Genomic DNA, 21532 nt, shown 5'->3' on the forward strand with positions numbered 1-21532 from the left:
CGCACACGTGGAAAAATAATACCTGCTAACTTGTGCAGTTGCATTCGATGATAGTAGTTTGAAATCTGATAGTTAAATATCTCTCGTGTTGAGGAAAATTCTGTTTACAATTGTTCAAATTGTTTTAGAGGTGCAATCATTAGTATTTTATTCAAAATTTTACTTTGCGAATTAATATTTCAATTGTGTATATTATATATATTTATGATTAAAGAATAAAAAATATATTTCTTTCTATTTGATATAAATACAGAATATATGAATGTAAAATTTCTCTTTCAAAATATATAAAACAATTTTTTTTCATCATGTTTTTTTTTTTACTATTAAATAAATTTTATATACGTAATTAATTTGTGAATTTATCGTATTTGTCTATCGCATTCTTTGAAATTTTGCTTCATATCTATTATATTTGTTTCAAAATTAAATTTTTGACTAGAGAGCCGATATATAGATAGAATCGAAATATATATTGGCGATAACTGTAACAAATTTCAGTAATTTTAAAAATTGCAGAAAAATCGTATCGTGTTGTGACTCATCTTCATCGTGCAATTAAAGTTAAGTATTGCGAAGAAAAATTATCTTTACGTAACGCATCTGTCCAATTCCTAATAAATTCCGTCTCTCGCTTTTCGCGCAATGACCTTGTAACTTCGGACGCGCGCCATATTTTGCACAAAATATACAAGCCATTTCGGAGGCTTCCTCGCCGCGATTTAATCGGATCGCCCGGCATTAAAGACTCGGAAGCGAACATTACCTGTGAGAAGGAACTGCGTTGTTGTCCAACTGCAGTAAACGGCGACGACGACGACGTGTAATCCGTTTTGATCGACATAATCACCACGTCACAGAAAAAACAGCCAGCTCTCGCGAACGCGGCACACAATGTATCGTTTCGCGAACACTCGCGTTACCAAGGTATGCGACCTTGGGGACACTTCGAGGCGCGGACTACAAAGGCACATTCGTGGCACACGGATCTTCACGACGATGAAGAAGCGACGATGAATACGATCGATTCAATAGCGAATAAATACCTCGTTAATCCCGGATGTCCCGGAGACGCGTCAGTATCATGTCGTTTCGTACGAAATACTCACAATCAACCACATTCAGACCGTTTACGCGCGATCGAGCACGAACGCCGGCGGAGCCGCCCGAAGATGCGCGAAAGCGCACGAGCGCCCCCGAAGCGAACACCGCGCGCGACCACACCATCTCGCTCGCAGTCACGTTGAAAATTTCAAAATCGTTAAATCTTTAAGTTTCGTCGCTGTCTCTCTTTTTTCGTTATAACCTAAAAGTTTGCAGAACTTAGAGCACCGTACGACAACTGTGTGTGAAAGTGTGTATATAAATAGACAATGTATATGTGTTATATATAAAATATATAAATACATCAATATAGAGAGAGAATAATTTTAGGTTATTAATAAGTAATAATATTTAAACTATATTTTCAAAAACTTGAGTAGAATTCCAGTACTTGTCATGTCACAAGATTCGCGAGTGTATCGTAGAAAATTCAGTGGTTTCGTTTTGAATATAAATAGATTTCTTGGTAATAATTAAATTTCTGAGTATCGCGAATTTCCGAGAACGACGAAACGATCGAAGTGAATATTCTTTTTTGTATTTGCGTGACTCAAATATCACATCTGCGTATATGGATCGTGTTGATGCTGAGGTGAAGAAAAGAGGAAAAACCATCTCGCAGAAATTGCAGACAGTTGAGAGAGTCTACGCAAGATGCAATGTAAGTGTAATTGATATTTTTCAATTTATGATTTCGATTTTCTTTAGAGAGAAACATTGAACTCGTGTTAAAAATAAAATATAAAATGCATCAAATATTTTAGAGCGATAAAGTAAAATTATTAAGATTTTAAAAATAGTAACAGATAATTAAACAGTTATTAATGTTGCAACAATTGATGTTGAACCATCATAATAACACGCAAATGTTATGTGCCACAATTTCCTCCAAGAGTTTAAATATATTTATAATAATATATTTATCAAATGCAACGTAAGTGTAATTGATATTTTTCAATTTATGATTTCGGTTTTCTTTAGAGAGAAACATTGAAACTCGTGTTAAAAATAAAATATAAAATGCATCAAATATTTTAGAGCGATAAAGTACAATTAAAAAGATTGCAACAATTGATGTTGAACATAATACGCAAATGTTATGTGCCACAATTTCCTCCAAGAGTTTAAATGTTTATATATTTCTCTGAATTTCTCTGATTAATATTTATCACAATAAAAATAATAATATCTATCACAATAAAATATAAAACATGTTTGATTAATTTTACTAAACTGCATAGTAAAATCAATCAAACATAGTTTATTGTAATAGATATTATTTTTATTGTGATAAATATTAATCAGCTAAATTATCATAAAATTCTTTCCATATTATATTGTCCCACGATTACCATGATTTTCAGGATAAATTCGAAAAGAAAATTCTCTCATAGTGTAAGATTAAAAATTAACGATATTTTCCCATAAAATCTGCAACCGATAAAGGGTAAAGGATATCAGTACATCGGTTAGACAGATATTATCCTTATATATACGATATGCATACATTATTCCTGAATGCAAAACGTAAATCGAGCTAGATGCGGAAACAAAGGGGGAAGAGAATCCTCCCTGATTGGTGCACTACTAATTGAATGGTGGACTGTACACGTTCGATTTTGCGACATCGGATACCACGTCGAACACCTTGTAACGCTGTAATGCTGTAACCGATATCGTGAGCTTTACGAGCCACGATCACAACGGGATACGCTCGTTTGCCATAATGTGGACGGTCAGATAGAGCGGTATCCGCTGTCATGCTTTTCAGAAATTGACGTTAACACGCAGGATCTCCCTTCGTAATGGCCATGGCAGGCAACGCTCTTCGATTAATCGAACGTTGTAATCTGGTAATGTCGGGAGTTAATGGATCGAGCAAATCTGGGTTTTTTTTATAAATCGCCTAACTATGTCGTGACATTATTGGCTGAACGTTAAACGTAACGTTGGGAGGTTGGTTGAAATTTTAGAACCTGCATAGATTCGCGCGATCGCACGCTGGGATAATTTTATTCATTTCGACGGACGATATGACAAAAAAGTGTTCCCCAGCTTCATTTTAACGTCGCGTATGTAGGCGAAATTTTTTCATAGTCTCGTAGAGATTACCGTACGTCATTAAAGAAAAAGAAAGGAAGAAAAAAAAAAAAAAAAAAAAAAGAATAAAAAGAAACCGAGACATAATGTTGCGCGTCACGCATTCGCGCTTCTCATTATGCTCGCGCATACGTTAGGCGTTGCGTGTTGAATCGGCCTTGTCTCAGGCGAGGTTTCGTTCTTTCCTGGGCGAGAGGAAGAGCGAGAACTCTTCGATGAACCGGTGATGGCATGCACCCTCCGACCTGCCAATCGGACAGCGAGAACGAGCGGTAAATCGCCGGGTCCAGCCCTCCGTTCGGATGATCAAGTTCCGCAGAGGCGATTTCGCGGCGGCGGGCTACACTTCGTGACTCGGGGGATACAGGATCCCTGTCCCTCCTCCTTTTCTTTGCTTACCCGTCCTCGCGTCAGGTACACGACCCAGGTAAACCCTCCGGCCGATCGTCGTCCTCGTGTTTCATCGCACGAATACCGGCCGGCGCGTAAAACCGGTTCCGCGAGAGCGAGCGAGCATTCGGACGGCCGCATTTTCGCCGAATTGGCTTTGGAGATTCGACCCGGGGTTTCTCGGGATCCAGGGTCCTTAAAAAATTTTTGTTTCTCCGACCGGTCGGATTCCGACCGCCCGCGATTCGATCGATCGTGATTCCGGGGTAGCCCAGCGGCGGAGAACTCTCCTTCGTCGATCTTGAGAGGTGATCCGGGTCCATTGTCCGGTCCATCGTCCGGTTAGGGATGAAAACGGGGGGGGGGGGGGGAGAAGAGGACACAAACAGGCGGTACCTGCGGCGATGGTCAGATCCGTAGTTCGTCGATCCGCGGGCAACGTTTTAACGACATGGCCTGGTTCGGTGCTTCTTTCTCTCTCCCTCTTTTTTTCTCTGTTATTTTTCATCGCCGACAGGGAATTTCTCTTTCACATGCCTATCTCGGGAAATGGGTTGGTCCGAGTTCTCTTTTTACGATTATTCAAACGAGAAATTACAAGCGCGCACGATCTCGTTTTCAGAAATCATTTTCAGTTGTTACAAAGTTCTTCTATAACATTATTTAGTAGCATTATAATTTTTATAAGTTTTATTTCTAAAAAATTATTAAAAGTTTATATTCAAATCGATATTAGTACATCGTAATTAAGAAACATAATTATAGAATCCAGAAAAATAAAAAAAATTGTAAATTTTTATCTAACTGGCCTAGATCGTTAAAAACATCAATGTTAATCTTCAAAATGCACGTGAAGAATATCAGCCATAATTTATTGTCTCTCGAAGAAGATAACGTAGCGCTCGCGCGTGAAGAGGATAAACACGAGGAAGATTCAGATCGGTCGTTCAATTTCGATGAAGTAGTACGTTCATAGAGAGAAGAGGAGAGCGAGAAAGAAGCGTGATATATATACTTGATCCGATCTCCGAGTGTCTCCAAGGAACCGTGTCCGTCTCTCTTTCGATCCCGCTCGGATCGACCTCGTCGAGTGGTAATTCTAGACCCTAGTCCCTGGTCAGCAAAGTCGACATACCTCGTCAAGGTTAACTCACTCGTTCCGTCCTGAAATTCCATCCGCGGAGAAACGCATCGTGACGCGCGGAGAGGTAGAAGAAAAGAGAGGGAATTCATGCGAGGAAGCAGAAAGAGAACGACTTCTTCCTCCTACGTCCTCGTGGAATTCTGGGTTAATGGCACCGCATTACGATCGCGTGACTTTACCATGAGATCCATGCGCGCGATCTGGATCACAGTCGGAGAAGGAGAAGGAGGAGGCAAGAGTAATGCGGAGAGATTTGAATCGATCTTGAATATAATGCCCGTGCACGAATACGTGTACGTGACACGGAACGGATAGAGTTCAATCGATTGGACGATTTGCCGTGGTGGTAATTATGTTTTTCCGTGACACGTGTGTAGTTATATGTATCCGCGCGTGCGGCACGTGAGCCATCGACTTCGTCGTAAATGAAGAACGAAGTCACGACTTCTGTGTTTGAAAGACGGAGGCGCATGCCGCGGGCAATACCTTTCCCTAAAATATTTCGGTTTGTAGCCTCGCGTTCTTCTTATTGTTGGAGAAAAGTTTAGAGGTCTACCTCTAAATCAAAATATATATTCGATGAAATATTGCTGCGCATGGATAAACGCGGAGTGCCCTATTTCTGTCTCAATTGAAAAATTATTTTCTTATCGCGATTTATCGAATTGCTTATTTATCTTCAAATTTCATCATCTTTTATAATTGCTTAATAATTAAAAATCTACTCTGATAATGCTGGGGTTTAAGCAGCATCAATATTAGTATAAAAGATCCTAACTCATTCTGTGTACACACTTTCTCGGCATGAGTCACTGCACTCTCACTATTAAGAGCTGTACCAGCAGCCCAAGATTCAAGACAGTTAAATCGGGAAGAAAATAAACAGCCATTACATCTGCCAAGTGCATTTAGAAACACTAAATTAAGTCCGATTGCCATCTTTACGACCGTTAAATCCGGAGGAGAGCCGGCTGGAGATTTGCGTGTCGCGAAATTTTATCGAAATTTCGGAAATTTGGACGCGTGTTTAAAGCTTAGTGTTCGAATACACGAATGGAAATTCATCGAACGGTCGACATCGCGAGTTAATCCACAGTGACATAAACATCCGCATCAACGATCAACGTCGAGGAGAGACGTCGAAAATGAGACGAGACACAGGATCAAATCGCAATGGAAACGAGGTCGATCTATGATTAATTATCTATTTTTGCAGAAAACACGGTTGACGATGTGCTCGCGGATCGCATCGATCGTGGGAGAACATCGTGATCAAGTTATTCTTATCACCACACGCGAAATGCGCCCGGAATACATTAAAATGATTCAGCGATTTCTATATCGAGAGCGATCGGAATTTTAAGTTCGCCCTCCGAGGCAGAGCGTAGGTACATCAATTCGTCTTAAATTCATTTAAATTAAATTTCCCGATCTGCGGATAAATGTCGAAACGATTTTGACGCGCGAGATTATGCCGATAAATTCATTCGAGAGAGCGTAATTAGCCTGCTATTCTCTCATCGAACGTTCGCTCATATTTTCTGACTGAAACTAAAATACCGGCGTTTATTTCTTAATGAAATGCATTCTAACGGGTAGTCGAATAAATATCGCATTAGGGATGAACTTAATACATGTATATATAAAATGGGTGCAATGCGTTTCTATGCGTACGCATGTTTCTGTAGACATATATTCCGTTGTGCTCCACGTCTGTGCTTACGCAAACCTCGAGATTATTGCCCTCATATTACAATCTCCTACATCCCTTACCCTTACAAGGAAGATATTCGAGACACGCCGGACGCGATCATGTTTCCCGCACGTGTATGCCATACAACTAGGAGATGTCACTCCACCGTTCGCTCTGCGAATTGTCCAATGGGACATACATCAAAATAATGAAAAGGAGATAAGAGCTTTCTTTCTCTGGAAAAGATGGCTCGCCTTCTCGAAGATTATCGCAATATATTTTAATAAAACGATGATTTCCTATGATAAAAACAATCTCAAACTCAATTAATAAAAATCTTGTATATGTATAGCGGTGAGAATATTAATGCTTTCTTTATAATTTATATATATCTTCATACGCGTATATGACGACAACATCTGAAAATATCTATAATATTTTATATACTCAACGATTATATGATATATTCATTCAATGTAATAACGTGACGCCATACAGTTAATCATATACTATAGTATCCTTAAATGAATAAACAACTTAATTATTAATTGATTAGAAATCGATTCTTCCTTAAATCGTTTAGATCTCATAATATAAATTTTTAATTTTCAATATTATATAAATTATTGTGTTAATCAAGTTTTAAAAAATTTTTTTAAAGTCAGTTTCTCTTCTCGAATCAGCTTTTCTAGAAATGCATAATCTGATTGATATTTTCCAACGTGTGTCTAGTGATTATATTTGCCAGAGATAACAAATTATCTTCTTGATTTCTGCCAACTGTGTAAACAACATAAAATCGCTTCGAAATTTACGCATGGCCATCGATGCATGTCAATGGCTTGTATCACGAATCTACATTTATCTCTGTACGAGCATAATAAACGCGAATCTTCTATTCACATATGCATTTGCATTCAATCATTGCTAATTGTAAGTGAAAACCATCGCAAAGGCAACCTACTCATACAACAGTATTAATTAATATTGAATATATTTGATTATAATTTTGAAAAAATAAAAGTTGTGCCTAAAAATATTAGAAAAATTAATGTAAATAAATAGAGAAAAAATAGATATTAATATATTGAATAATACTTTTTACACTTTCGTAATTTTTGGTAAAATCTTTTTTACAATATTAAATAACTTTATAAATTATTGTTTTCTCGCCATTAAAATAACGTTTACCTTAAACACTTGATAATATTTTAAATACTGCACTTTATGTGACATCAAAAGAAATTACGATAAAGTGTATATCGCATTAAAAACTTATTTATATTAAATTATATATATATATATATTAAATAATCTTATAATTACTTTCATTTATTAAGAAAAAAGAAATATGACTTTGTTCACAGTATACACAAGCCAGATTTTTTATATGATCTATGTGGGTCTATAATTGAATTCTTAATTCGCCATTTGCAGATTTTTATTTTTAAGAATGTAACAGCGCGAACGAAATATCGTATCGTTTTGTTTCAAAGCCCATATCCGAACATATCGTCTAAAAGTCAGTTTCATTAGCCACATTGCTTCCAGGTCCTTTTCCGTCTCTCCTTCTTTTTCTCTTTCTCTCTCTCTTTCTCTGTCGAGTCAAGGAAGAAATAATTACGGCGCCTATTTAAAAACCGGTTCTGACTCCGGCTCCTTTTCACCCTCCCTCCGTTCCTCTTTGAATGCTCTTTGACGAGAGCCGCCATGGCAACACAGAAAAATACCAAGAAAAAAGATCGCGAGACGAATGAATAAACGAAGGAACGAAAGAGGAAGAGGCTACGTATTGCGAGAAAGGGACAAGGAACAGCGGATAAAATCGCATAGGGCACAAAAGCTCTAGGGTGCGGGTCGAAGAAGGGAGACGCGCCGGGGAATGCAACCCAGAGTGCTATTAACGAAGAGCGGAGAGTCGTTTATAAATACGACTTAACGGATCAAAGACAGAGTCTGTCAAGAGAATCACCTGCCTCGAGAAATTTCAGTTTTTCGCCGCGATTATTACCGGTTCGATCGCTTACTTCCGTCATCCTATATCTATTTATTCAATCCGTTTTGTCTCCATTCGTTTCTCACAAGTCAACGTCAATTTGGAACACAAACGCGATAACCATCGATGACGAAGAGACTGAAAATTTCCAGATATCCGATATTCGAGAGAGCGAGAGATTAGTCGGTCTTACTCCTTAATAAGATCGGGTGGGAATAATTTGCAGTCTTCTTTTCCTCTTCCATCGCGAAGGTCCTTGGCTCGTTAGAAAACACGCGTCGAGTTTTCCTCTCCAGGCTTTTTTTTTCCTCACGAGCGAGTGAAGGCGAGACAGGCAGATAGGTGGGTAGGCAGGTTTGACTTGCAAATCACTCCGCGTCTCTCCTTTCGTCTCGGTCTGTCTCTTTTCCGTCCTCGCCTACGTACGCGCGCGCGCGGAATGCAATTACCCTAATTGCCGGTACTCTAAGCACGTTGCGTAAGGGCGGTTGGCCGGTCGGTCGTTATCGGTAACTACGAGTTAGATCGTTAAGCCAGCGCGATATATACGCGGTGTTCGCGGTAATACAGACGCGTCCAAATAATTTGCCCTTGGTAGAGAGACACGTCGAAAGGTCAATAGATGACAAAGAAGATGATAAGATCTTATCCTTTGCTCGATTTCAAATAGAGTTTGCTTTAAGAGAAAGTCAACTTGGTTTTTAAGGAGTTACTTTTATCCATCTTTTTTTCTCTCTCTTTCTCTGTTTAATTTTAAATATTAAATAATTTTATAAATGTATTAATATTATATCTTCTATCATTATACTTAATAATATATCAATTTAATAATTTATTTGTATATTATATCTATGGTATTTAAAATCTAGAAAGAGAAGTGAATATATACCACTTTATATGCGCGCAACTAGTTTTTTCGAGGCCGCAAAGATATCTCGAAGCCATTCTAATCCATGGCAAGACACATGCATGTCGAGGTCAGATTCTTATTGCCCGCGGATGAATTCGTATCAGGAAAATGATTAATATGCACGAATTACCATCGTCACGCGTAGATGTTTATCGCACGTGCGATATAATCGAGATTACGTATATAGAGAAAACAACCGACTCGTACGTGACAAACGAAAAGAACTTTACGAAGCGCATCGTCCAAAGTTCGTCAACGTTTTTTGCACTTGATCCCTGACCACTACAAAGTATGTCAACAGAAATAGGGAGCTGCCCGGTTTCCAGGCCGTCTAAATCGAGTCGACACGGTCGCTTCCGTCGACGTGCGGAGAATCGTCACCGTTGGAGTTACTTAACGCTTCGAATTACCGTAAAACTGCCGTCCTCCGTCCCGAGAATTTCGGGTTTTCACCTTTTAAATCGATAAAATTGTCGGACGACGAGGCCGTCCTCGTTCATCTCTCGCCGACGGAAAAACTATTCCCAACTCTGAGATGCAAACTTTCGACGAGTCAGTTCGAAGGAGTACCCCTTTGTAGTCGTATCTCATTTCGTCGTGATTTTTTTTTCAAAATTACAGTCAAAATTGGAGCGTAAACCGTCATTTTGAAAAAGACTTCCACACAATCTTCATTTATTTAAAGTGTCAAAAGTAACTATTTTTCTAAGAAAGATTTGCTTATACCATCGTTTTTGAAACTTGAAAATAAATGCTTCTGCATTCGAAGCGCTCATTATGCTATTTTAAATTTGCATACTTAATCTCTTAATAGATCTGTTTTTTAAACACAAATGAATAAGACTGTTGAAATTGGCGAGATCGAAGAGCCATAACTCCTTCAAACGACCGCGGCTTCGAATGATCGAAGCATGAGCTGAGCATCATCGCCAAGGTCGACGGCTCTCGTCTAGCTGCATATATAGGTGGGCGATAAAAACGGGCTGTTTATGAGTCGCTTGTTGAGAAGTGCCGCGCGGATGAGGATTAACTGCCGCGTACACATCTCGGGATCGGAGGAGAAGAAGCTGGAGGCGAAAGGAAGGAGAGGAGAAGGAAGACGAGTCGACATTAAGTGCAGACGTATTACGGACCTGGCGAGCTGCCACGCGGCGTTACAAGAGTAGAGACTCGTTTCCAAAACCTGTTTCCGTCCGCATTGTGGCCGGCCGGAATCCTTCCGTGGTGTCGTCGGCATCACGGTGCTTTCGCCGCGGGAAAAGCTCGCGATGCTGGAAACGGTAGTCTCGCGAGGGCGTTTAAATAGCCTTAGCAAAGTAGATTATACGCTGTCGACCGCGCACTCGATCGGTTTTAACGCGTACCTTTTAACGTGACCTACTTCCACGTGACCGCGCAGGACGACCATAAATACCAAACATACAATAATAGATTATTGTCGGGTGAATATATTTTTTTATCGAGTAAGTATTTTTATTACAAAATGAGAGATATATTTCCACGTGTCAAAACTTTTGACAGTGTCACATTAATTTTTGCCATTTCTAAAACTTTAATTGATATCTGCATTTTATTAATGCAGTTTATATAATATGACATGAGTGACACTTAAAGATCTGTAAAAATCTTTTTGTTTTAACAAACTTCGCGTTGAATTCCACATCTCGTTAAAGTAAGATCCACTTTAAATTAATCGAAAAAAAGGGATACTTCAAAGAGCACATCCGTGAGATATAAAGCTATCACGCCGTTGCGTGCAACTATTGTATAAAAGACCTGTCGGAAACATGTGCGCAATGTAACGTATTGCGCTTTGAGATATCGATTGTGCATGGAATGCCGACGTGACAGGGAAGTCTGGGAATTATTTGCCACGAAAGGGAAAGACGGAAAGAAAGAGAAAGAAAGAAAGAAAGAAAGAATGCCAATTACATCTAGGCTGCTTCGGCTTATAGGAACGACATGACGCTTTTATGCGTTACCAGCGCGGAAAGCTTAACCTGTACCTGTTATAAAACAGGTTCTTTTGCACATTGGTCCTACTCTTCATCTTCTGGTCGTAAGTAGCATATAAGAACGTAAAGAATTCCCGCCAATAAAGAACACAACGAGCCAAATGAACCGACGAATACGTTTTATAAATGTGTCGTGTTCACGATGAGAAAGAAAAAAAAAAGGACATACAAATCTGCCCGGAACTGGCTTCACCAGTGCGAAATCTGGTTTGACAGCTTTCCTCTAAAACAAGTTTTAGGGAATCCAAGATACGTGAGATAAAATAAGACGGACGATATCTCTCTCTCTCTCTCTCTCTCTCTCTCTCTCGATCGATCGATTGTCAGTGGAGAACACGATGTCCTATGTAAAATAAATTTTTACTTCTTTTTTTTTAAATGTCAAATGTTACCTTCACATAATACATAGTTGTTTAATATATAGAGCCATAAAATCGATACCTTGCCTTCGTATTGTTACGATGGATCGATAAATAGGTCTAGAAAGTAATAAAATGTCCACGCCTTCAAAAGAAACCGGTTCTTCCAAAAGAGTCCAAGCGACCGCGCGGATTATTATCGTAGCGATTATTCTAAAAACATTACATCACACGCGTTATACTTTCTAAAAATAGAGACAATGACCTTGAGTGGCCTTCCAACACGCCTACCCTGATTTCCTACTTACGGAGAGCAAAGGATTTACGAGAATATCGCAGCCGTTGCGAAGAGTCGGAGTTTCAACCAACACATGCAATGACGACGTGACGTTAGTCGACCTTTACAATCATCTTTGTGGCGGACGATAACGTTCTCCAAGTGAGAAGTCAACTGCTCGGAGATAACGGATGGCTCCTACGTGCGCGTTAGTGAGAGTCAACGTACTCGTGATAACGCGGCCGCGTTGCCGTCTGGATAACGATAATATGATAGCACCGTGATTACGAGCCACGTGTGTGTTGCAACTGCGGCGATATAACATGATCGCGATTACCCGCCAGAACTGACCGAATTATAAGCGAGACTACCCATCTTGTTTATCCGAAAAAAGATCTATGATTTATCAGACATAAATGTGTATGTGCATAAATTAATAGTTATGTTTTGAGAAATTAATTTAATATTTTACACTTGGGAGTAAAGTAATCAAATACAAAAATCTTGAGATTTTTTAAATTTAATTAATATTTTAGTTAATTTAATTTTGTTATTACATCAAATTTACTGATGTGTTTTCGGTTCATTAGATGAACGGTATTTTAATATATAACGTTACATATATAATGTTATTATAAAATAAACAATTTTTTCATTATGATTAAAGACATTAATTTTGTGACATAAAATTCTACGATTGTGATACTTCTATTTCAGAAATGGAAAATTTATGCTTACACACATATACATTTTTCTCGCGACTCGATAACATTGTCAACATGACTTTGTCAGCAAAATTGCAGTAATAAGTATTTATTTGCGCGTATGCGATGCGTTTAACGGAATGTTATGCGGCAACGAGATCATGTGTTACCCGGAAACAACGAACTTCATTCTCGTCGTTCGCCGATCGACGATAACCCCGAGTGTGCGCTGATGCAGAAAGAAGAATGGTGAGGTTATCGCGACGATACACAGGTTCATCGTACACAGCGAGTTTGTCGAAGCGATGAAAGTTTAAGAAAAACAGAGAACACAATATTGTACTTGCAGTTGCATTAATGAATCAATTGATTCGACCATACGATGTCGATACAATCCAAACGTTTTGAAAGAAATTATGACTGTTTGCTAAAAAAATTTTAGAATATTTTTTCTACTTGACAATACACAGTTCCACAAAAAATATATTGTATACGCGATATGTTAAAATTCAGAAAAGTAAGATTATTTATGATAAAATAAGATAATAAAATAATATATCTCTTTGTTTTACAATAAAACAATGGACAGTTACTTTAATCATCTTACTTTTGAACCCGGAAAATACGATTATTATATATATGTACGACGCGAGATTTTTGTCGCATCCTCGAAATATTTCCACCGCCGGCGATAAATCCACAATATGGAATATTCAGAAGTTCAGCGAAGTCGTGGATAGTTAAACAGAAACAAATGTGACTCCATAAATAATGCAGCCGCGCGCTTACAACAGACGCGTGTTTAGCGTTTTCCAAAGCTCGTTATTTATAGACGAAACCGCGATATTTGCATGTTTAACCTGTTCTTCCTTTATAATTTCTCGTCAACAAATCGCGAAACCAATAAGAAAACGCTTGAATTATACTACACTTAAATATCCCGATAATTTATCTACCGTCAACGTAAATTCCACAGTTAAAAACAATTAAATTTATTTTAATCTGTAAAAATAATTAATATATCGAAAGTGTTTTTTTTTCTTAAGCAAAAAAAAACTTTGTAGAAAAAAACTTGTTTTTAATTAAGTTTATCACTCGAAGGCTATGAAAGTTTTGACATTTTCGAGAAGGAAAAATCGACTTCGCGTTTATCAATAATAAATAAATAAATAACATCGTCGGCACAAAAAGAGCTGATATTTACCATAGTTCCGCTATAACTGCGTTCGCGTGTCGGAGAAAAATTACTGGTAATAAAATGCAATGTAACAACGCAAGAAAAATAACGGAACAAGTACCGGCGATGTTAAAAAAAAAAATAGACGCAACGAAAGCGAAATAAACGCGTTTGGGGGGAAAAATGTGGTCTCTGTGGTATCTGCCGCAAAACCAATACGAGAAAAACCGTACCGCTAGATAAGAGAAACGACTTACGCATATGTAAGTATGAGTTCGTCGGAGGAACGTGCATTTACTACCTAATCGCGCGATGAATGAAGCAGATAGCCGTGGCGAGCGTCGGAGAGCATAATTATTTCCATAGAAAATTAATTTATCGCCACGCGAGAGAAAAGAAACGTGGGTACCGCGAGATTTTGCGCGAGTGAAATTTTTTAGCGATATATCTCTTATCTCTCACAACATCTCGGTTTAAAGTCTTGACGCGTTTAGCGCTTGAGCTTGACGCTCGTTCCTCTTGTTTTATAAATAAGCGTCATTTATTGCGTCTATCATCGTCGATATACACGAGGGTTATCGTCGCTCCTCGACATAGCTGGACTGATTGTGTCATAGTTTCTATGTTTACGACGAAGAAAGAATTCTCTCACTGCATATAAATTGAGAAACATCGCTTCTTCTCTCAACGGCGCCGTATGAACTCTACTTGATAGCGCTTCGTAAATCAAGTTGGAGATAAAATTGGGAAGTAACGTGAGGACTGTTCAAGAAATTGTGCTAATCAACTCGCGAAACGACAAATATCTACGGATATTTGACAAGGAAAAGAAAAATAATATCGCCTCCTTAACTTTGGCAGATTTATGATCAAATAATTAAACTAATCATGTCGTACATTCGCGAGTGTTGTAGCATCGTTGCTTGAAGAAAAAGAGATTGAATTTAACCGAGCATAATGCTCTCGTGAACATGCGGACTTACCGTGACGGGGCACCACCGAGTGAGGAACGGAGGGCAATAAGCATGCTGCTGCATATTTACCTGAAACAAAAGACCATCGTTAATAGCCTGGCATGTTGGTGGGCGCGACAAACGTCGCACTGAATAGTCCGACAAACGCGCGCACCCGGTCATAATGACTTAGGGTCTAGTTGGAAACAAAGGCGTCGGTAACGCTAACGGGACGCCTGCAAAATTATACGTAAACGCGCCGCTTAGGCATCCGATTAATAATGCACCTCGTCCCCCGCATTTGAACTCTACGCGGTCAGCTGTAATCAATGACGTAACGCGACGATCGTGACAGCGATCGAGTCGATTCTTTCATTTGGAAAATATGAATCTTTTTAGAAATTAAAGCTTAACAAGAAGAGATTAATTAAAAAGATATTTAAGAGTAACAAGCCTTTAAAAAACTATGTAATAAAAATATACATGTGTATTTAAAAGTGGACCAAAAAGAGCGCGCGAAATTGTACATGTATGTCTTTCTATTTCGAAGCTCCAATATTCTTGCAATTTTCCAAGAGCAAAAAGAAGGTCGCGGTTGTTCAAGGTGCCATGTCCACGAACGGATGCGAAAACGTGTCGCCAGGTGCGCGCTTTTTAAAAGCAGCGGCCAGTCAGCCATTTATGAGTGTAACCGGTGTCCCGATTTTTTCTTCGCCTCTCGAGGCCTTGAGAACCACGCACATTTAACGTGTCTCGGAGCAGTTTCGTCTTCCTCTTAATTTTTCTCGTCGGCATCGTCGCTCAAGTACGCGCGGATTAATTTATAAAAGTCGAAGATACGGCGCGCTTCAGATGTTTACGCACCTGTCAGCCCTTTCTGTGTACAAACGGATGTACATACTATTTTGAAACTCCCATCATCCACTTCATCGACGAAGTCGTTGAAATCTAGTGCAATTTTCACGCAAATCTCCACAGTTTTACTTTATTCTTTTTTATTATCGAGTAATAAAATTATTCCGCTTTTTTAGTTCAACGAGGAAAAGTTATGAAATAACTATCGTTTCATTTATAAAACACACTTGCTTATCGTAAGGATAATTCTATTTTTACATCGTTGTCGCGTTAAAAATGCCATCATCAAATATTTGCATACGCTTACAAGAGCATATTTATAATCTTAGGTCTAGTTCATGTAATTTATTTTGCTGTTTTTTTTTTCTTTATGATTTACATCGCGAATTGATGACGAAGTCGCGGTATTAATACAAACGCAAGTTCTTGCCATAGCTGTTTATTGACCTCGACGTTGCGACGAGTCATTAATTTATCGTAGTCACCGTCGGGAATACTTTGCGAAGAGTATTCTCGCTCGTTACACAACAATCGCGAATTACGTCAGAGTCACGACTGATCCGACTCCGAGATGTATTGTACAAATATTTGCGGATATCATTCACAGTTCAATAAAAAACACTACCGGCCTTGACTATGTTTTCGCTTCTCATCAGTGAGATTTTCCATGTAATGATCTTGTTGCTTTGCAGCTTTGCCAAGTGCATTACTGTTAAGATTTTACTGATAAGATTTTTATCTAACGATAGAAATTAAAAAAAAAAAAAAAATAGAATGATTCAAGAATTAAAGATACATTATTTGTCATTTCTTCGATGCAAAAACTTGAATAAATTTTTAACAATATTTAAAAAAATAAAATATGTATGCGAATATGTATAGACATTTCTGGAAGTATTATCTATGTGTGTATAAGGATCTTCTCTGCTCTTCCTCTCTCTTTCTCTCTTCGCACATCTATTATTTTAATTTTCATCTAAACCAATTTTTTAATATAACGAAACTCCAAGTTCTCCAATTAATAAAAAAATTGCAATAAATTATGTTTGTTACAATCAAAAGAAAATAGCCAGAAAATCATAAAAAAAAATTGATTGATTAAATCCTATCCTACCGAACAAAGGCAGCAAGATCGTCTCGCGTGCACAGAACTCTTTGTGCAGTTTCTCTCTTTTTTTTGCCGAGAACAGCGATAGATCGACGAGTTTAATGATCGTCGATGCTCAATATGCGCGAAGTCTGTTCCATGACCACCCTTTGCGATCCTCCTCGTCTCTCTCCGTTCTCTCCCTCTCTCTTCCGAGGCCTACCTGCCTCGTTTACCCGTTCAACACGTCATTATCGAACCGGTTGCTGCACTTTGCCGTTTGTTGCAGCTGGCAATATCGTGCTCTCTCACGCTCCCCTTCCCTGACGTGTCTCTCATTCAGCGCGCCGACGCTCAACGAAGGATCGATCGATCTTTGTGGCTCGATCGTCGAGACTTACTCGCCGAGCGCGCAGGCTTGATCGAGCGGATTATCTCAAAGCTGGTGCACGTTCCTTCAGCTTTCGCCGGTTGCGGCCAGGCGAAAGAGCATGGCAAGGTCATTAAATCAGCAACGCGCTGTGTAATTGTCGAGGAATTGATTAGCGAAATTGCGCAAGTTTATATGCATCGCACGAAAGTTGACTTAGATCGCGAGAATGGATAAGAACTTAATTAAGTTAATTAACTCGATATTGATTTCACTTTTTGACACGTGACTTAAGAGTCACATTGAGCTAACGCTAAAAGACGAGTCGAGTGACAGCACTTAAATGAAAAACTGTCTTGCGAAAGAAACATATACGATAAAACTCATTCGAAACAAGAATCAATAATCAGTATTAAAGAGACTCCATCGAAACTAATAGAAATATTTCTTCTCCCTCTTCTTACTCTCTCTCAATACTTTCTCGTCCAATCGTACTGGAAATAAATAATCCTCCATCATACATCTTACTTCGATATTCAGAATGATAAGAGATGAAAAAAAAGTCGCACAAATAGAGATCGCGACAAATCACGATGTGCACTAAAGTAAAAACGACGTTGTAAAAAAAGAAGACATTTCCACATTAACCGAGTACGAAATTCGGAGGAAAGCACATAAATCAATCGTTTTTATCCGCTCTAATTTCAGGCACAGTCTGGGAAGCGGTTTTTCGATAACTATCGGGAAACGTATCGAAACGAAACAAAAACTCGTGAACGTAATGACGATCACAGCCACTGAGAATGCATTCTCAAACACGGGGATGATTCCTTGGGGGAGTCTTCGGGGTGTTCCAGTTTCGCGAAGAGAATTAGGTAAAGAAGCAGAAGAGGAGAACAAAATGCACGTCTTTCGATGTCTTGACCGACATGTCGCGCGTTCACGCGCGAGAGGAAAAAGGAAGCGGGTTAAGCCGCGCGCCGATTGACAAATGTTTGCGAAGCGTGCTCGGCGAGCGCTCGCCGAGATTTTCTCTCCGGACACTTTCATCTTTTTATCGATAATACCGCGCGTTTGTCTCGATTCGATTCGATTCGAATGCTCGCCTTTTACCTGACGTTCCACAAATCGAGTCTCGGAAAAGACGCGCCGCTTCTTATGCACGTCCCGTTAAAGCAACTAAGGATTTGTCGTCGTGTGTACGCGAAAGTACTTTCCATTGATTCGTGTTTCTTCGAATATTTCTTCTTCGTGGGAAGATATGGTTCGTTAATTTCTCTCGAGTGGCGCATGAGAAGATATGGCAAAGATTTTGCGATGAAAGATATATGAAAAATTCACAATAGAAATAAGAAAAAAATGCGAAAAAAGGATTAGTTACTTTTTGTCAATATACAATTTTGAGAACTTATTTTCTGTAATTTATATCCTGTAAGCACATTCGATGCTATAATATAAAATCTATCGATAAAATATACATTATTTAAATAATTAAAAATACCGAAAGTGCTATGTGAATATTAATTCTAAAAATATCAAGATATTTATGTTCTTAAAATAATTGCGATGTCTTTCTTTATTCATCAACTATTTCTAGCAGAAGTAATTTTATCTTTGATAACCGTTTATTTATATGCACATTGACAGCTATCATTCGTTCGTTAAAATCGAACGACACACACATTTTGTCCTTTTTTATTTCACTCCGAAGACTGATCTAATAAAGATAAATGAAGAACCCCACGGATATTTCATCTCGCACGGACTGACGTCCAACGAGACATGGTACAAGATAATTCATCTCGAACAGCAAACAGTGTGTAACGGATGAAGGGTACGAGAATAACATAAGCCACGCTAAGCGCTCGAGATCAGCACGAAGAGAAAAGCACCGAGAGACACGCACGACGCACGTTGCGTATTAGCGACAAGTCGGTTTCTCCGACTGGTCGACTGGTTGTTTCACGTTACTCGACGTGGATCTGGTTTCGATTTTATTGCCCCCGCATCGCCCAGGCAATATTTCGTCTTTTACGATCTCTCCGTCGCCGTCCTTCTTGAATTTTGCGTATAGCGACCTTCGTAAAAAAATGGGTTGAAACAAAAAACTGTAAAAATCTGTATCCGCACAGCATAAGTGTTTTCCTCTCTGTCCTGTAAGAAGCTATCACTGAAAAAAGCGTACCTCGAGGATCTCATATTTCTTAATTTTTTTCTACCGCATAATTTTTACGCGTGCGATTTTGGTGTAGAAAAAAAATACTTGTAAAAATAATTATTTGAAAGTAATATTGCATTAACACATACACACATGAAATGAAATCCAAGAAAATTTATTGCTCAAAAATAAAAAGTTTTCCAATAGATAAATCTAAAGAAAAAGAAACTCGTGTAACATCTTTAAAATTTTATACTTTTTTAAAATATTTAAATTTAGACAGAGCAAATAAAATCTAAATTTTCTCTAATTTGACTTTGTTTGAACACACTTTACTACGGGGCCTACTAACGAACGAGACATACTAAGCTCCACTTCGACGAATCGATATATTCGACATGATTGCACATCAAGTAATAAACTTACGACGGAAACGGCGTTCGGCCCGAGAGAGGGATGCGAGACAATTTTATTCGAGTTTGCAGGTTCGTCAGAGAAGGGAGATCGATCCCTACTATCCGGATAGAGTCGGCAAAACGAGCGAGAATCGAAGCGGCAAGATTGTTTTTCGCGAATTGGCCGCCGCCGCCGCGATTGTCGGGAACTCGATTACTCGATTCGCGCGTAACAGAAGAGGGGCGAATCTAAATCCGATTTACCAGCAAATAAGTCGATTCGCCGCAGAATTTCGTAGTACTCGATCGAGGAGCGAAGGGTCGAGATTGGCGGTCGACCGCGAACGGTGAACCGGCGCGGCTTCGATAATTTGGCTGTAATTTCGTTCACGGAAACCGTCGAACGAAGTGAACCGCGAATTCCAGGCGGACAAAGAGAGAGAGAGAGTTTCTCGTATGCTCGAGAAACACCCCACTCGAACACGAGAATGCATCTTCCTGGGATACACACGTCACGGTAAAGGTAAATGAGAACGGGCGAGTGAGAAGGGACCAACTAAGGGTGTTCGGGAAAGTTTCCCCCGAACTGACGAGCGAAATTAACCATCGCGTAGGGTGAACGGCGAGGGATCGGATAGTTGCAGTTTTTCATTTGCAAAACAGTTTGCTGACTGCTAAACTCGTACCCCTCTTGTATACTTCCTTGTAACTGAGAGATGAGAGTATCTCAAGCGCCCGGGCTCAGTTTAACTCGACGTAGTTTGTTCGCGTTAACTCTCTGCGATGCGCTATCCAATTTTCGGGCTGACCTCAAAGTTCCGCATGAGAAAATTACGCGACGTAATTCAATCTGTTTCTAAAACAATTTTTCCCCCGATAAACGTCGACGATTATTCGACTGTTAAATTAAAATACTGTTGGAGAAGAGTTATTAATAATGTACTTAGTTCTTCCGATAATTCTAATTCCGATAAATTAACTCTCGTAAAAAGAAAACTGATGCAATATTTATGGTAAATAGTTTTTACGGAATTAATAATTATAAGAAAAACACACCAACATTATGCATATAAAGAATAACATAAAAAGAAAAATCAAATCTTAAACGTTCACGTATTCAATAAAGAGAGAAAGGGTATATTTTATTTTCAATCAATCAACTCGTACAGTTAATCTAATCGCTATAATTACAAAGAATGTTAATGTTTATAATTGTATGGAGACCGATGATCATATAGAATAACAAGGAAACAACTTTGAGGAAGCGGAAAAGCAAATTTCGCGTAAAGTATTTACGCGACGGAGAGATGTGGGAGACGCGGGGCCCGCCACGTCGGGGTATTTGCGAGGTCGCCGGCAACCCCTTTGATAAACACAGAGCACCCATCCATCCTGAATGAGCGCGTCCTCCACCATCCCCTTCCGCTTCGAGACCCCGCAAGCACGCTTACCCTTCTTCGCTCTACCCCTCGGTATCCAGGCTGGCTCACTCTCTCTCTCTCTCTCTCTCTCTCTCTCTCTCGTGTGCGCCAGTTACAATGCTGTGACACAGGGGCGCGGGAGAGGGGTGGAAAACGGCGGAGAGGGATGGGAGAGGCTGGGGTTGTTTCGAGACGACGGTATCGACCGTTCTCCAACCCCGCGGCGACCTTAAAGAGGAACCGTCGTAAACGCGGGTGCGGCGCCTTTAACATATTTGTCAGAAAGAGAGGCAAAGGAGGGCACCTTTTTATACTTTATTTTTATTACTATCGAACGTCGCGCCGTGACATGCATTCTTTCGTAACAAAATATTCTTAAATTGCATAGTTTCGCTTTTAAACGTTAATTTAAACGTTAACGCGT

At 39.2% G+C, this 21532-nt stretch overlaps 1 protein-coding gene across 11 annotated transcripts in view; it reads right to left on the bottom strand.

The window, feature by feature from the left end:
- The window catches only part of Kdm3 (Lysine demethylase 3), a 283441-nt gene that overhangs the window by 138063 nt on the left and 123846 nt on the right, over window positions 1-21532 (bottom strand). For 8 of the 11 annotated variants that reach the window (XM_083034666.1, XM_083034657.1, XM_083034650.1 and 5 more), the window contains one exon: window positions 14853-14912. The exons of the other annotated variants lie outside the window; for them this stretch is intronic. In XM_083034666.1, the coding sequence (XP_082890792.1) occupies window positions 14853-14912 (60 nt within the window). The remainder of the gene's footprint in view (window positions 1-14852; window positions 14913-21532) is intronic. 11 annotated transcript variants of the gene reach the window in all.

Source organism: Prenolepis imparis, unplaced genomic scaffold (assembly GCF_030444845.1).
Source record: "Prenolepis imparis isolate NDT839.2.m4 unplaced genomic scaffold, iyPreImpa1.0 SCAF_1, whole genome shotgun sequence".
Taxonomy (NCBI): domain Eukaryota; kingdom Metazoa; phylum Arthropoda; class Insecta; order Hymenoptera; family Formicidae; genus Prenolepis; species Prenolepis imparis.